This window comes from Doryrhamphus excisus, linkage group LG10, assembly GCF_037039965.1.
Source record: "Doryrhamphus excisus strain RoL-2023G ecotype Guam linkage group LG10, RoL_Dexc_Guam_v1.1, whole genome shotgun sequence".
Classification (NCBI taxonomy): Eukaryota; Metazoa; Chordata; class Actinopteri; order Syngnathiformes; family Syngnathidae; genus Doryrhamphus; species Doryrhamphus excisus.
This window is the reverse complement of record NC_136366.1, coordinates 2,597,347-2,615,685: the sequence shown is the minus strand read 5'-3', so window position 1 is coordinate 2,615,685 and position 18,339 is coordinate 2,597,347. Positions and strand designations below refer to the sequence as shown.

Below are 18,339 nucleotides of genomic sequence, written 5' to 3'. Positions count from 1 at the left end.
TTTGAAAGACAGAAGGTGGTCCTCAGTGTGTCGGTGCTTGTGTTGGAAGCTCTGAACTGAGTTACACAAGAGTCAGGCTTTAGTCTACAGACACACAAATGACCGAGTCCGTGTGGGATGCAGAATCTTCTTTACTAATCTTTTGCCGTTTCATCAGATTTAATTTGATCGGTCCATCTCGGTTCGGACCGAGACTGAATAATTGAGGCTTTTGATTGATTGCATCACTGACACTGTTCTCCTTGCAGGACCTTTACATTAGAAGAGAACAAGAGACAGTTTGCAAATGTATGTTTTTAATTTTAGAGAAGAGTTTAATGGTATCAGATGTCACACACACACACACAGAAGTAGTATTGAGCGATCTGCAGGGACCGGCAACAGCTGCCAAACAAGACAATTCAGTCATCATTGTGTATGCGTGTGCCGACGTGTGTGTATGTGTGTGTGTGTGTGTGTGTGCTGTGTGCGTGCCGCAGTGACCGCTGTAGGAGATCACTCTGAGCCGAGCAAACACCTCAGCTGGACGGAGGCCCACACATAAACACACGCACAGCACTTTGCTTCCTCTCCTCATCTAATCCCTCCTCCGCACACTTGGCTTCATCCCTCCATCTGTCCATCAACACTGCATACAGGTGGCTGTCTTCTCACTCTCTGTCTTCTTTTTCTGCTCTAAGTGGCCCGCCGTGTGCCCTCCTTTTTTGTTCCCCCATTCCGTCCATTAATCAGTTTAACTTCCGACTGTCTCGCTTGAGGTTTTCAAAGCAACAGAAAGGATAAAATGTTGAATTAAGAGTAGGCAGATTAAAATTACAGGACAAAATGTCAAAGCATCGAGACACCCATAAAAATGTTTGTTTTGACCAGCAGGAAACCAAACCAAACAGCAAACGCAACACTCATTCATTCATTTTCTACCGCTTATCCTCACAAGGGTCGCTGGAGCCTATCCCAGCTGTCTTCGGGCGAGAGGCAGGGTACACCCCGAACTGGTCACCAGTCAAAGGCGTCAAGTCACAGGGCACATATAGACAAACAACCATTCACACTCACATTCATACCTATGGACAATTTGGAGTCGCCAATTAACCTAGCATGTTTTTTCGGCCACACAGAGAGATGGCCGAGGGTGGAATTGAACGCTGGTCTCCTAGCTGTGAGGTCTGCGTGCTAACCACTCGACCGCTGTGCAGCCCAAACACAATATTGTTTGATACTAATGTATAACCTGCAAAGCATGCTGGGTAATTTCTTGTGAGGGAGTGTGTTTGTGACCTTCCTAACGTGGCGTGTGTGTTGAAAATTATAAAATAAATACTAGTGCATGAGCATCTATTTTTATATTGTAGTTTGTGTGGTATAGTTACTGTATATTTTGTGTACTTTTGGTTGCATAGACAGTGAGGTCGGCATTTGGGCTGATGCTCCTGTGTGAGATGATGAGTCAGGGTGTCAATCTTAGATTAATATGAAATTAATTAATTATGATCTGTCATTAATCTTGATTGATCACTTTTAAATCTCAACTACAAAATTGAGAAATTGAGTCCTCACTTTGAGGTGTTTTGATTAAAATTCATGACAATATTGTGGCAGATCGTTATTGTTAGTACCTGGCTCCTACTCACCTTGCCCTCCCAAATACAGACTGAGGCTAAACAAACCCAAACACAATGGCAGCCAAACAATATCCACTTCAGGGTTTGGCTGACCATTGTTTTCCCATCCTCAACAACTCAAGCACCAACAACTCACGTGCAGAAACATAAAAGCTACAGATCAAAAATTTGATTATTGCAATAAAAACATGTTATATATATCAATTAATGTATTCATTTGACTACTAAATATTAAGATGACTCACTGCATATAAATAATACCTCCTCAGTCAAGTCTATTTTCTGTGCAACTCAAGCTTTACCAATTTAGGCCAAGTTTTATTCCTTAGCGCACGGTGGATGAGTGGTTACAATGTTGGCCACACAGTCAGGAGATCGGAAGCATCTTTTGTGTGGAGTTTGCATATTCTCCACGTGGGTTTTTTTACGGGTACTCCGGTTTCCTCCCACATTCCCAAAACATGCTAGGTTAATTAGCGACTCCAAATTGTCCATAGGTATGAATGTGAGTGTGAATGGTTGTTTGTCTATATGTGCCCTGTGATTGGCTGGCCACCAGTCCAGGGTGTACCCCGCCTCTCGCACGAAGACAGCTGGCATAGACTCCAGCACCCCCCTAATGAGGATAATTTGCATAGAAAACGGATGGATGGATGTTATTATTATATTTACTACAGTTATTCAAGAACGTAATATATTTCCTTTTTCTACATTTTGAGTATTCCATCAGTCTCTTCTTTTCCTTTCTACCAAGTTGTCCATCTTCCGGCCATCCCTCCATTCTCCCCTCCCAGATGAGAAGTACTCAGTACCGATCCTCTTTAATTGTATTCATTTAAGGCCAATCGATAGGAGACATATTTAATACAAATTTATGAGCAAAAGCCATCAGCAATAAAAAGCCTTTACCTTCCAAGCTAGCGCTGGTTTGTGGTGAAAGAGTGAAAGAAGAGTGGAGGAGAAAGGAGAGGAAATCTGTGCCATCCTGCCTTTAACACAAACAGCCTTCCACGGTCTCACTGTTGACCTTGGAGAGATAGAGTTTAGGCTGCAGCAAAAACACTCCGATTCAAGATATTTTACCCCGCTGGTACTTTTCAGATGAGGCTTCAACTTCAAGTGGGTCTCGGGTGTATTTGGGGAGCTTTTTCAAGCATTTGATTTTAGTGCTCAGCTCACAAGTGGGCTTCAAGACGGGCTCTGGCAGTGAAAACTCATATGAATTGCTTATTTTTTATATATTTTAACAAAATATAACAACTCTAATCTGCTCAGATGGCACAGTAGCTTGTCTTAACGACAAATCAGCTACTTTAGTGGTCTGTAATACTGCCAGAGCTTGTTGGATACTTAATTAATTGCTGGTTTTGTTTGTTTCACTCATATTTTGTTAGTAGTAGTGATACTGTTTAGAAAATATGTTATAATAAATAAATTTTAGAGCAGGATTTTAAAAAAGATTCATGGTTAAACCGCACATTCATCACTATTGTACTGTATTAGTTATGGTTGCTAATTGTGCATGCGTGGGTTTTCTCCGGGTACTCCGGTTTCCTCCCACATTCCCAAAACATGCTAGGTTAATTAGCGACTCCAAATTGTCCATAGGTATGAATGTGAGTGTGAATGGTTGTTTGTCAGCTGGGATAGGCTCCAGCACCCCCGCAACCCTCGTGAGGAAAAGCGGTAGAAAATGAATGAATGACTGAATAGTCATGGTTGGTGAAATGAAATATACAGAGTGCAAGTCATTTTTTGTGCAAAAGGGCAAACGAGGTGAAATTCAACTTTCGTGACGGACTTAATTAACTCACAGATTTCTGGTTAAGTCTTGAGCACCCGCATGAACACCAGGCATTGTCACAAGAAGATGAAGCATGGAGACAAACTCCCCTCCAGCGTCTTTCTCAACCTTGTCTGATTAACAAACACTGTAGACTTCATTCATTAGAGCTGCAGTCGCTACACCCTGAGAGCCCCATCGATCCCCCAGACATTTTATACCGGCCAGGGAAAAACTGAGAGCAATGACGAGGGAGGGGGGGGCAAGCACGACAGGCAGAATATATGGCTGTGTTAATATGAACCGAACAGCAGTTTACCTGCCTCTTTAGCTGTGTGCTTCTGTGTGCGCGAGCCAACGGGGATGGATCTCGCAGAGAGAAGCCTGTGCAGTTCGCCAAAAGAAATCTTTTGTCCTCCAAGAGAAACAACGTGTGTAAGTACGAGAACCACAACCAAGATGAAGGAGACAGGTTTTTGGTTTGTGTGAAATTACCAGACAGATGTATTTGACAGACTGCAAAAGAAAATCCTGCGGCACCTTTTTAAGAGCCTGATTTAGCTTCACATTTCATTTTAACATATAGAGCACGGGTCCCCAACCACCAGCCGTGGAGCGGTATACCAGTATGTGGGTGGCTGGGGCCGCAAAAAACAGAAGCAGAAGAAAAATCACCACATGCAGTTGTCCCCTATTTATTGCCGGTAATTGGTTCCAGACCCAACTGAGTTCAAGGAATTTCCACAAAATAGTATTCAATGGTAATTAATAAAATATATTTGTACTTTGAGCATGAAAACCTTGTTTATGGTTTTCTAAATATGTTTTTTAACATTAGAGCCCTGCAAACATGAAATAACACTCCTTGTACACACAAGACAGTCACTAGCTAGCTAGCTAACTACCCAGTTACTATCAAATTTACCACTTCCACACCAGATGGGAGGATAACTTTTTTTCTCTCTATTATGTTGGACATGCCATGGCTTACTTCATGCAGTGTTAAGGTAATGTAATGTTAGGTAATGTTGTTTTGTGTCATTACTGCCACTTAGTAACCAGAATACTACATATACTTTTATTTCAATGACTAATAATACGCCACAGTCTACCACAAAAAAACATCAGCAATTTCTTTTAAATACTGTGGTTCAGTGTGGTTTTCTACATTAATAAGCTTTCCCGTTGGGGGCTACCAAAAAAAAATCCCAGGCCAATGAGGATAATTGTGAGACCAGAAGAAAAATTCCACTGGTTTCATGTCAGAAGATATTAAAAATTGAATACTAAAAATATATTTATCGCGTCCACGTGAATCCGACAAACCACTTGTGTGTGGATTTTTAGCACCGACCAGATCACCACCAACCAAAACAAAGCGGAAAATGTTCAAATGTTGTATTATTGTGTTACAGAATGACAAAGGTTTTCTGGTTGAGAAGTTTGGGATGATTCTGAATGCTCAGTCTCAGAGTTTTTTTTAGCATCTGCTCACTGTGACCTCACAGGGAGTCGACTTCCTTATATGGGCGTGTTAACAGCTCCAATCAATGGAATAAATGAAAACAGATTTTGGAAATCCAAGGAAATACAGCTGGAATAGATTCTGGAAGATCTAGAAAGCTTTCTGTGCAGGTTACCGTATGTAGCTGCTCTATAGGAGTCCCCAACTCAATACAAAGAGCCCAAAATGAGCACAGTAGGTCCCCTTCAATTCAAGTGTGTAAAAAAAACAAGTAATTTCTTTTTTAATTTAGTCATAAAACATTTTGAGGGTAAAACCAAAACTGGATTCATTTTCAACAGCACTGCATAACTTATTCAAAACGTAATATAAAAATCCTTATATAAGTGAAAAGTCCAATTAAAAAAAAAAAAAAATCTTCTGTGTGTCTTTGGTGATGAAAAATGGCTTCAGGGTGGATGCGGCTGGTAGACGGCTGCCGGAGCATATGGTATAGACAGCGCTTGGGAGTGACAAAAGACTCGTGATAGATGTGAAAGGCTCTTCTGTTTTCGTGTGAAGCTGCATTCAGTTCTGCATACACAAACACACACACACACTAATATGCCTGGGGCCAGGCCACCAGGAGAGGACAAAAAGGCCAGTAAATAATTAAGAAGTGAGAACAGCAATGGGTGGTGAGGTGGCGTGTACAGTTAGAAAAGTGATGTCCTCTTTAACATACGGAATGTATGCAAAATGTGTGTATCCAGGTAAAAATATGTGTCGAATGTTAAGTGTTCTTGTGTCTGCCGGCATGTGGCAAGATATGTGTGTTTGTGTGCGTGTTTGTGTGTCCAAAGATGCTCCATTAGTGATTTGGAAAGTGGTGAGGGGGGCCTGGCATTCCCATCAGGGCCAGTATGGCTTAAGTGCTGCACCACACACACTCCCAAAACCCCACCCTCATGGGCACGGCCTGTATCATGCCCCCCCACCCTCAAGCCCACCTAAGACGACCTTACAGTCTGTCAGCTGATTTCCAAAATACCACACACACACACACACACATTTGCACACATACTCACAGTCCACTAATGACCAAACCCAAACAGCTTCCAAACAACTCTGAAAAGCTATTAAGAGAGGGATTTTGACGAGGAAGTGATTTTTTTTTATATGCCATTAAAAGCCATGGATAAAATGTGTGTTCTCGTAAAAAGCCACAGGTCAGAGGGAGCGCCAAACAGAGACAATTGAGAAACCAGACTTTTCCCCGTGAGATAAAGGTACAGCAGTATCCACGTGTTGCGCTTTATCAAACTGTAGCGCATTCGGAATCCATTTGAAAGGAATCTTGTCTTTTTTGCTGTAAATGACACTTTGGTTGCATTGACAGTCACAAAACATGTTATTAAAGTTTTACAATTATACTTGCACATATATAAAACAATTCTAAATGCAATGAATGATGAATAAAAAGGATACATCATCAATGAATGACGGAGCTGACTTCCAATTCCTGTTTCCATGTATTAGCAAGCTGCTAACAAGGATGTTTTGCAATAGAAGTACTTTAAGAACACAGTTGGACTCAAGCATTGTATTGATAACGCAACAAGATGCAGGCCATATTGTACACTAACTGAAAAATGTACTTAAACCAAGGTAAGATTTTGGTGTCAATGTTCCACGTTCCACTGTAACTTAGTTTGTTGTGTTTGTGCATGTTTCCACAGAGGTGTTGTAATACCTAACCGAGTCAGCTGTGGCTGCTTTTCAGGCTTCTGATTGGCCAAAATGTGCATGACTGAAAATGTATTTTTCATTGACAAACGTTATTTAAAAAATAAAAATAAAAAATATTAAATAAAACATATTTTTTAAAAAAAGAACTTGCCTTCCAAAATGATGTAATGTCTGTTTTGGTCAAGTAGTTTGGAAAATAAATTACCCGCAAAAAATGCGACTTATACTCAAAAATAAATAAATAAATAAATAAAACTCCACTCGTATGGGTGGTGATTTTTTTTTTAGGTGGGGGAAACGTGTTTTTGAAAATATAATTTTCTTTGTCTTAGCACGTATCGCCATTATAGTTTTGCAATGTGATAATGTGCAATTACAACTGTTAAAACACTTAAACACGGTTCTGAACAAGCTATACGCATGGAATTTTAAATCTTGGTACAGTGAATGCAGCATGAGCCCATAGGGGGGCTTCTGATAGAGAAAAAAATAGCTCTGGTTCCAGGGTAAACATGGCCCATTCCTTGCAAGTGGAGAGCCACTGGGATTCACTCAGGTTCAGGCAGGTCAGGTTCAGGCATGATTTAAAGCTGAATGCACACTGACGCAATATTTTCCTAGAAGGCGATGGAGGGCTTCTATACCTGCTTATTACCACCTTTTTACAATCTCCTTTTCTGCCTCTGTCTTAAGGCAGGTAGTGAACCCATTCGTCAACACATGCACTAACATAAGCACTGTACCACTTTACCCGTATTCAAATGGATAGAAGGAACACAAAGTAGAAGAGAGGAAACATCCAGACGCCCTGGAGGCCCCACAAAGAGGCACACCTCATATTTAGGGTAGGACATTCTCCTCCACCTCCTCCTCTTTGGCTTTTTAGAAACCACAAGGCCATCACATTTGCAGCTGCTATTAGGCAATCTGGAGAAAAATACTTCCTGATGAGAAGGTCACTCAAGCTATTAGACAAGTGTATGCCCGTTTAGAGAATGCACAACATGAGAGGGGCCGCAGCGGGAGGGAAAAAAACAAACTTGCAGCACATTTTTGTGGCCCCCTACCTGATATCAAAGTTGAGTGTGAGTGCGGCCCCACGCATCCTGGGAGTTTTACATTAATATTGGCAACCTTGAGGACCACAAGAAACGGTCAAAGGCACTTCAGCTTGCTTAAAGAAGCAGCTCTTTAATCAGGGACGTAATAACCGCAGTTTGTCACATAGATAAATGAAAAGGGTGGTGGGCTGGGGGGGGGGGGGGGGGGGTCACAAGACAGAACATGTACTACAATCACGGAGCCAACACAAAAATGACAACACACCATGGAACGAGTAAGTAAACACACAATGAACAACAGCTATATTAACCTCCAAACATGTGACAACTTCATACAAAACAATTGCCGCAAGGCATGCTGGGAAGCCGACAGCACATATTATCTTTTTACAGCAACACCCAGGTAGAGTTTGAAATCCCTGCTTTATATGCTTATACATGACATTACAATACATTGTTGCTGGATTGCCACAACATATTTAATACAAATAACATCCACTCAGCTGCACGGCGGTCGAGTGGTTAGCGTGCAGACCTCAATTCCACCCTTTGCATGTTCTCCCCGTGCATGTGTGGGTTTTCTCCGGGTACTCCGGTTTCCTCCCACATTCCAAAAACATGCTAGGTTAATTGGCGACTCCAAATTGTCCATAGGTATGAATGTGAGTGTGAATGGTTGTTTGTCTATATGTGCCCTGTGATTGGCTGGCGACGAGTCTCGTGCCCGAAGACAGCTGGGATAGGCTCCAGTACCTCCGCGACCCTCGTGAGGATAAGCGGTAGAAAATGAATGAATGAATGAACATCCATTCAAATAAGAGTGCTAATACATTAAAGGATACAGTATTGCAGTACTGCAAGGATGTCAGAATGTAAAACCTTGTGAACCTTCATATGAGCCGTTTTAACAGCGTCATATTGTTCAACCACTTAAAGTTGGATGGGTTTCAACGTCATGGGACACACATCGTTGAGCACTTTCACTTTTAATGTCATAAACAATACGAGCTGACTAGAATCAGCGTTCCTTCTTATTCCACAGAGGTGGCTGGAAAAGTTTCCTGATGAAGCGATAAAAGCACAGACACCATTGCCTTCATGTGCATCCATTTATGGATCTGTTTTGGCTTTCAGATGAGCTTTTATTCTCTCAGTTTGTGGGATATCACTCGCTGCCATCCCCAGAACGCTCTGAGTCACATCATTAAAAGCACACACATGCATGTCTCTCCAAAGGCATCATCCCAGTCATTCGGAATGATCTACAAAGGACGTTATTGGAATGGATTTTGAAGGGAGAAAAAGTCCCTGAAAATAGCTGACACAATCATTTATGACAGTAAGTCCTCAAATGTCTTTCTCCAATATTTTGAGCAAGACTGATGGCATGCAACTCTATAGCTTGTCTATTTTGTATATGGAGTGTATGGAGCAGTGTGTCAGATGCACAGATTAATTCCCACAAACCACACTTCTCCTTACACGGCAGCAACTACTGGACCTCATAAAACCCTGCACCATTTCTGTTTAAAACTGTTATACAGTCGCTATATTTCTTCCTTCCCAGACTTACTACTTGTAAACTGTACTCCCCAGTTTCCCTCCATCTGTCCGTCTGTGTCCCCTGCCCTCGTTTTTACTCCCATTGCCTGCAGATACGCCTTCTAAATCAAGTTGAAAAATAGCATCGCTGTATGTGTATGAGTGTACGCGTCTGTGTACATGTGTAGGTACTACAACCGCTGCCACATAACATGTCCCAGTTGCATCCTTCCATCCCTTCCCCGATGTGGCTACCTATTTATATAAATATATGTACAAGGTATGCATGCATGTGTGTACACCGACAGAGTTGGGTACTGGAAAGGTTATCGGGGTTGAAGGAGTGTATCTTGCAGGCTTAAAAGAATCAAATTGTAGAATAGTAGTATTATTCATTAGATATTGATTAATTATCTATCGTTGAGTGCAATTCATTTTGTTTTGTTTTCACAATAATTAAAGAGTACAGTAATACCTCATTCATGGCGGTTAATTGGTTGCAGACTGTGCTGTATTTCTATTTTAATGAAATATTTTCATAGTTTCAACATACGGCCTTGTATACATGCTTTTTAAAACATTATTAGAGCTCTCTCGACATAAAATAACACCCCTATAGTCACCTTTACATTCATTTTCTACCGCTTTTCCTCACGAGGGTCGCAGGGGGTGCTGGAGCCTATCCCAGCTGTACACCCTGGACTCGGCACATATAGACAAACAACCATTCACACTCACATGCATACCTATGGACAATTTGGAGTCGCCAATTAACCTAGCATGTTTTTGGAATGTGGGAGGAAACCGGAGTACCCGGAGAAAACCCACGGGGTGAACATGCAAACTCCACACAGAGATGGCCGAGGGTGGAATTCAACCCTGGTCTCCTTGCTGTGAGGTCTGCGCGCTAACCACTCAACCACCGTGCCGCCACATTTACATTCCTATTACCCAATATAATAAAAGAAAATTAGACATATAAGACATAAATAAACAGCTTTTATATTATCACATTATTTTCAATGGTAAAAATAATTAGTTTTCTGACCTTTTGGAACAAACTCATGACAAAAACCAAAGTACCAAGGTCGGGCCTACAAACATTGCTCGCGTTCTACCGTGTCTGTCCTTGAAACTGAGTCTGAACCAGCGGTATATGTGACACTGTTCCAAATAAGAACAGTGTGTATTAAGCTACCAGCGCTAGACTGATATGTCATCTTCAACTGTTCCAAACCTCAGAGGCGAAATACTAAGTTTTGCTTTGGTCATCATTTATCAAAGGCCAGTAATAACAGTGCCAATAACCTTTTTTATGTTTTTCATACAGTCACCAGTATGAGAGACGTGAGTCACGGTTACTGTAATTCAATACAAATGTACTCCTCGGAGAACGTAGACGACTGATCTGATTTATTGCCTCAGTGTTGGAGCACATTATGAATGCACACACAGAAACAGTTAGAACTTGTTTTGCGAACAGTACTCATGTTGAGGATTTTCCCCCCACTAGCTTTCCAGAAACTGCATGAGAAGGGGGCACGTCTGAAAGGGTGGGAAAGTGTGCCATATTTAGTCCAGACTGGCAAAGACAGGAGCTAACTGTTGCTTTTCACACATGCACTTCCATTACCATCTGCGCTCGTCTTCCTCGGCGAGTGTCTTCTATGTCACTCCTTCCTAAAGTGTGCCTCATACTTGCATATGTGCTCTGACATAACCTCCCGTCACTTCCTTTCTGCCTTTTCTCGCCATTAAACGCACATCAACTTCTCAAGCAGACAGTAGCACGCCTCGCACGTCTTGCCAAAACCCCCGACGGCCATCATAGCTCTGCACTCGCAGTGTGCGCCTTAAGATGGCTCCCGTTTAACGCTTTATCACACTTTGATATTAGAGGCTGTTGAAAAAAAAACAGTTTTCATCACAAACACACTGAAGTTGGAGCTTCCACAAAGTCTGAAATGTGTCTGCGGAAAGGAAGGAAGGTCAGAAAGGCAGAAAGGTCCGGCCTCTGTTCTGGTTCATTCCAAATGCGTTTGATGGGTTTGGCTTTCACCATACCTGGCAACATTTGCATTTAAAAACGAGGGACATTTCCCGCAAAATAAGGGATATTCCCCTACCCCGACAGAGTGAAAAAGAAAACACATCTGACTGCCCACTGCCATTGTCCTCACAGACTGCTGTGGATACTGTGTTGGTAAATGTTTACATACAACAGAAGGCTTAGCGCTGTAGACCGGAATCAGAAGATGGAATGCTGTTGTCCGAGCAATAAAGACTTGAGATATTGTTACATGTTGCCGTTTATGCTTTGTCTACACAATGAAAGTTAATATATGTGACTTTTACAGGAAACTAAGAAAAATAGGAAAGTTTCCCAAGGAAACCATGAGGCTTTATAGGTATGGCTTTAACGTTTTTTGATGTTTTTTGATGTGTTTTGACGTTTTTTGACATTATTTTCAACATGCATACATGTTAGATCGGAGTACATCACATGTTACAATTTCACATGTCCAAAAAAATTTATACATTTGTTCACTTCCTGTATTCAACATGTACGCATACAGTACATATAACTCAACGCTTATAGAAATAAAAAGAAAATATAAAAATGTCTTTCAATAGGAGGTAAGATTTGAAAATTGTCCATCCATCCATTTTCTATGCTCTTATCCTCACGAGGGTTTTGGGTCTGCTGGAGCCTATCCAAGCTGTCTTCGGGCAAGAGGTGTACTGTACTGTTTCCTGAAATGCGTTATTGAACAGTCACAAGCATTATTCGTGTTTTAAATTACATTTTTCTCTAAGCTCATATTTCTCATTCATTCATTCATTTTCTGCCGCTTCTCCTTACGAGGGTCGCGGGGGTGCTGGAGCCTATCCCAGCTGTCTTCAGGCAAAAGGCGTACTGTACTGTTTCCTGAAATGCTTTATTGAACAGTCACAAGCATTATTCGTGTTTTAAATTACATTTTTCTCTAAGGTCATATTTCTCCTCCCGCATATTTGTAAGCATGTGGTTGTGGAGGTTGTGGAAAAATGTCTTAGAACATTTAGATGAAATGGGAAGAGAATATCTGATACAGTAATCCCTTGTTTTTCATGATTCATTTATTGTAGACCCGATCATGTGAAGTGATTTTCCATGAAGAACTCACAAATGGAATATTTTCAAAGTTAGGGCATAGAAAATCTGTTCACAACCTACCAAATTTATTTTTCTTTGTTATTTTTTCCAAGCATAAAACAGCCCTATTGATTTACTGTCTATATATTTTGGACTTTTTATTTTTAAAACTCCCGATGTGTCTGTCATGAGGTCTGCACAATGAGGTGATAATATGCATAGATAAGTCTGTGTGCACCTGGGGACACTGAACTTGTACCACTGGTGCTGCTGTAATCCCGGCCGGAGCTCAACGTCCCTCCACTGTGGCCAACTCAGGGCTCATGTTGTGCTAATTAACCCTGTTAATCTAAGTGGGCACCGCTTTACTGTGTGTATTTATGTGTGTGTGTGGCTGTAGCTGGCTAACCCCAGCAGATGAGCCCTCACCCCATCCCAGCCCCCTTATTTGCTGGCAGACTGCCGTCCGACTTGGCAGACGCACGCTCACAAGGGGTCTGGCGTGCACGTGGCTGTGTGTGCACACACGCATGTTCATTTGAGCCCGTGTGTGATTTCACAAGAGAGGGAGGATTATAGATGTTGAACATACACACGCAAATGAGCACAGGGCCCGACTGGTGTGCACGGTCCGTGTGTGTCTGTGTGCTATAATAAAGCCAACACTGCTTTACTGGCCCGCTGACACAGCGCACAAAAAGATCAGTGGGCCAAATCCATTAGTGGTATAATTGCATTACATGGTAAATATTCCTAAAAGGTCAACATCTCCATCATTGGAGAGCATTGCAATACAAAAAAGAACTGTGGGATTGCTCTCGGGCATCCACTGTGTTTGCTTCAAATGAGTACAGTATGATTTTTTTCCAAGTTTCAGATCCCAAGTCAGTCATCTTTGCAATGGAACAAGCGCATTGAAATGAGAAGAACACGGAGCACACCTATTCCCAAACAAAGTTTATCTTCTAATAGACTGAGACGTGCCGAGAATTGCTGCATGCCTTAAATTGCTGTGCTTTGTTTGTTTGTGTTACATTGTGTCACACCACTATGAGGTCATACAACTTCTATAGCATACACAAGTATTTGTTTGGAGCCGACACTGCAAACAATATATAGGTTTCAGCATATCATGGAATTGAATGGAATGGCCTTTATTGTCATTATACAAGATGTACAACGAGATTGGAGAGCTTCTCCTTTCGGTGCATTAGTCAAGTTAAAAAAGTAGAGTAAAAAAAAGACAGTTTAACAAGATATATACAATATATATACAAGATATCCAAAGTATACACATAATATTGCACAGGAGCATATACAGGAGCAGACATATTGCAGATATATTAATTTTTAGTGCAGTGATGAATGGGTCTTAGTGCAAATAATGACTGGTGTATACAGATGAGTAAAAGTCACATATGAGTGTATTGAGTTGTTAAATAAATAAATATATTTGAGGTAGTAACAGAGGAATATGGAAATATTGCACATTTGCATTACGCTATTTCGTTGTATGTCTGAGTTCAGCATCCTTTAAGCAGAGAATTTAGCTGTCAAAAGTGGCTGCCATAGATTATAATACAACTTGGGCAAAGTAGTATTATTTACATACTATGTACTATTCCTCAATCAAACATTACACATATTTGCAGTACAAGTGAATGCGAGTGTATAGCGTATAGAGTATGTATTTGTTGGATAACAAATATCTTTTTTAGTGCCTGCAGCTATATTTCTGATGGATTTGTAAACAAAACCGTTTCTGTGAAACAACACATCTGGTGTGTCAGGTGAGCATCAATCTTCTAAAATGACAATAATTACACATAAAAATGCAAATTATATGAAACGTGCAAACAGAGTCAATCCTTGTCCACACGGGAACGCTCCTAAGATTTGCATCCTCGCTGTTCCCGATTAGTAAATAGTTGCATCCAGATGGGAACGAATCCCTGGGTGAAAACATTGCAATGCACATGACACACCATACTATAGAAGACAAAAAAACACACACAAAAAGTCAATTAAAAAAATGTTTGATTCAAATAAAAATGGGTCCCGACCATTACAAAATGTGGGTCCCAGTTTTGAGAGACCCCAGATATAAGGGAATGAATTGTGTGTAAAACCCTGTGCTTATCTGACTGCGAAAGAGTGCTATTGAATAACATGGTGCATGCCTACATTTAGAATTTATGGAATTGGAGCAAGTATTTATAGGGCACTAAAAAAGGTCTGACATGCGGATACCTGACGCGTGTTTTCATTTTGACTACAAGAACACATGCTGACTCGCTTAACAGTGATATCAAACCAAGCATTTTTTTTTTTATTCCAGCTTGTCTGGCTTCTTCCATATGTGATGGCGAAACACTGAAAAATCACTTTAAGGAGCGTGTTTTATGGATTACGATGAGGCATTGTGTTCTGGTAATTAGACTTGGGTGTGTTGGGTTGTTCGATACCGGTGCCAAAACAGTACTTGTGAAACACTGCCGGTGTCATTACGATACCAAGTTTCCATATGCATCCCTACTGGTATGCTAATTAACTCCCATTTTTAAGCAACATTAGGTCTAAAATTGTTGATGTATAATGATGAAAATATGTTTGAGATTTGGGGGCTTATGACTTTACTCGATGGATGTGAACAGTCACCATACTGGCAGCTGCAGCTGAGCGGATAAAAGCAAATATCTGATATAGTTGTATTTCTTAAGAAAAAGATTGAGGCTAAAAGCGTTGAGGGAAACCAAAGAGCGGAAACACACAAACACACGGTTTCATAAGAAGAGGCACACAATCACAAACACACACATAGCCTCCGGGCTGTTGTCCTCCAAATTTAGGTCAGAGTGAATCTAACAGTTACACACACACCCCAGGAGGCGCTCCTCACCTGCAAAGAGGCCAGTTTGGACACAGTGTCAAAGATTAAACCTGTTTTATCTCAGAGACGAGAGCCTGCTTGGGGGAGAGTGAGTAAGAGGGTGCGTCGCTCAGTCCTTTAAACCAGGAGGCAGAGGGTCACCGGGGAATACACTTTTCTTCGGATACACACACACACACTTACACACACTTACACACACAGCTGGCCCTCTCTGTGTGCGCGGTCAAGTAGAAAGGTGGATCTGTGTCAGGTAGCAAGGGTATTTACTGCTACTGAGACAAGCGGGTCGAGGAAACACAAACACAGCAAAGGGGTGGGGGTGGGGGGGTAAGGAGAGTTACCAAGAGGCTGAAAAAAGGACACAAAACAAGAAGGAAATGAAACAGAACCATGAGGGAAACAGCATGGTCTGAGACCTTGGCGGTCATCAGATGTGGTCTCAGGTTGTTGAAAGCAAGCCGAAAGAAACAAACATCTACTGAAGGAACTGGACCAATATGAAATATGATCATCAAAAGATACAACTACTTCATATTCAGCAATACAGTAATCCTTTGCCACTTCCTGCTTTCAATTTCATGGTTTTACTCGATCATTGCTTTTCCAAAATACATGAATTTATAAATCTAATATGACCTACAATACATATATTTGTTGACACAAATACCTTCCTTTCACATAGGAAGTGTAAAAAATGTAAAATACATGAAAGCAAGCCGGAAGAAACAAGCATCTACTTAAGATGATAACTTGTTGTCAGAGACATCAAGGAACTGGACCGATATTAAATATGATCATCAAAAGACACAACTACTTCATATTCAGCAATACAGTAATCCTTTGCCACTTCCTGCTTTCAATTTCATGGTTTTACTCGATCATTGCTTTTCCAAAATACATGAATTTATAAATCTAATATGACCTATAATACATATATTTGTTGACACAAATACCTTCCTTTCACATAGGAAGTGTACAAAATGTAAAATACATGAATTATCAGTAAGAGACATGGAGAAGATTCTTAATAAGCTCCGCTTTGTCCAACTTCTTTTCAGACCTCTACAAATGTAACCTTAATGTAACACGTACATCATACCATACCAAAGCATAATAATTCCACTGTTTTGAACATGGACTATCACCACCAAAGTCATGGAAGGCCACCTGAAGCAACAATCAGGCAGTCGTGATCATTCAATGAGTTTGAGGGAGTGTCTCAAGGACTTAGTTGCCCACCTCCACAAACAACACACCCACGTTGCCTGTCCTCAAACTATAAAAATAAACTTTTGTGAATTATAACTGACGGGATTATTAAAAAAAAAAAAAAAACGTGTTCCAGTAGTGAAGATTTCCTCACTTACCATCTGTCATCTTTACGTATACCAGTCAAACAGCAAAGTCCCAACCCAGGAGGCGGCTGGAATGTCTTCAGTCAGCACTAAACAAAGTTCATAAGCGACTGACAAAAGCATCCGAAAGATAAACTGATGACTGAATGTTAACACACGTGTTCGTCTTACTCGGCTAAGGGATTACCAAGCGAGACACTGAGGTGCGGACAGAGCAAGAGAGAGAGAGAGAGACGGACGGCCCTGGCAACGTGAGATAAAAGATGAGCATTAAGATAATGTATTGTTTGCCTAAATAAAGCATTCCGAGCGTAAAAATCACTAAATGATCACTAAAAAAATCGTGAAATCGCCAGAACAACAGGCTTTTATTGCATCTTAGAATGAGCTCACACCAGACAGAATAGTCCATAACAAGGAACACTGTTGCGGAACGTAACCCATACCGAGGTAAATACATTACCTCACTTCCTGTCCACAACACCAAAACACATTTGTAAAAAACACAAGCATGAGTCTTATTTATGTTTCATTCATCCATTCATTTTCGGATTTTCTCTATTTTTATATCTGCTATATTGTAAAAATGTGACTATAGGGGTGTTATATTGTGTTTAGAAAGCTCTAATAATGTCCAGAAGGCCGTGAAAAGGTTTTCTATGGTCCAATTACAAAAATATTCAATTTACTGTATCAATCACATAATATCCATCACAGTCGGGTCTGGAACCAATTAACCACAATAAACGAGGGATTACTGTAATGCACAATGCTTGCCTATATCGAATATATCGACTTGTGCTCACGTCTCTGCACGGTTTGAGGATTGTTTTATCTATAAGTTAAAAGTTAGCACTTTTGTGCCATTCAAGGATCGCCAAGCAAAGTGTTACATCTTAAAAATTGACAAAAAAACATCAGTGAGGAATAAAGAAATAAAAATGTAAAAAAAAAAAAAAAATCAGCAAACATCCACTGTAATATATTAATTAAATATATTTCAATTATCCTGACTGATACTGACCTGGATTAAAAAATAATAGCATACCTGAAGAAAAGATGCCATCGAGGCATTAAAGTGTTTCTCCTTTCTGGTGCGCAGGGTAAAAGCGGAAAGGAGAGCAAGGGACCACAGGTGCTTGGGTGAATCCGATAGACATCCGTAATTTATCATTCATAGGCCAGTGATGGCAGGCCTAGCCAAAATATGGCCTGGTAAACACAAGCCATAGATCATTCACAGCCACAGACAACTCAGACATTCCCAGAATCTGATAAATACACACACACACACACACACACATGCATAAAAATGTATCTTGAAGACAGATGCCTTTATGCGTACATGGGGCTGGACATGGGTCATGTCACAACATGTCTCTTTCTGCATGGTGAAGACATCTTCTGCTTTCCTTCAATTCACTTTATCTTTGTCTGTCTTTTGACTGCTTTTGGAGTTTATACCTTAATCATAAGCATTTCTAGCCGAATACCCAGCACCCGTTTATGAAAGAAAGAAATACATTTGTCCTTTAACCCAATGTAGGACAAAAATATATATTTCCCTTGAAGAGCTAAAGCTTCACATTGGGATTTTAATCATTAGCCACGTTTACATGAGTTTTTCTCTTTCCGAATGGATTTTTTCCGAATCACCTTTCCGAAAGCAATGGTATACGTGGAAAGGAATGTTCCAATCGTGTGTCTATGTGCCGCTATAGTCAACCAGAATAGTCAATGGGGCATGCCCAGTAAAT

At 40.8% G+C, this 18,339-nt stretch overlaps 1 protein-coding gene across 3 annotated transcripts in view; it reads right to left on the bottom strand.

Moving 5' to 3' along the window:
* The window catches only part of bcl11aa (BCL11 transcription factor A a), a 49,201-nt gene that overhangs the window by 11,451 nt on the left and 19,411 nt on the right, over nucleotides 1–18,339 (bottom strand). Inside the window, exon 1 of one of the 3 annotated variants that reach the window (XM_058056026.2) lies at nucleotides 16,595–16,907. The exons of the other annotated variants lie outside the window; for them this stretch is intronic. Within the exon in view, the coding sequence (XP_057912009.2) occupies nucleotides 16,595–16,604 (10 nt within the window). The 5' untranslated portion in view covers nucleotides 16,605–16,907. Of the gene's footprint in view, nucleotides 1–16,594; nucleotides 16,908–18,339 lie in introns of those variants that run through there. 3 annotated transcript variants of the gene reach the window in all.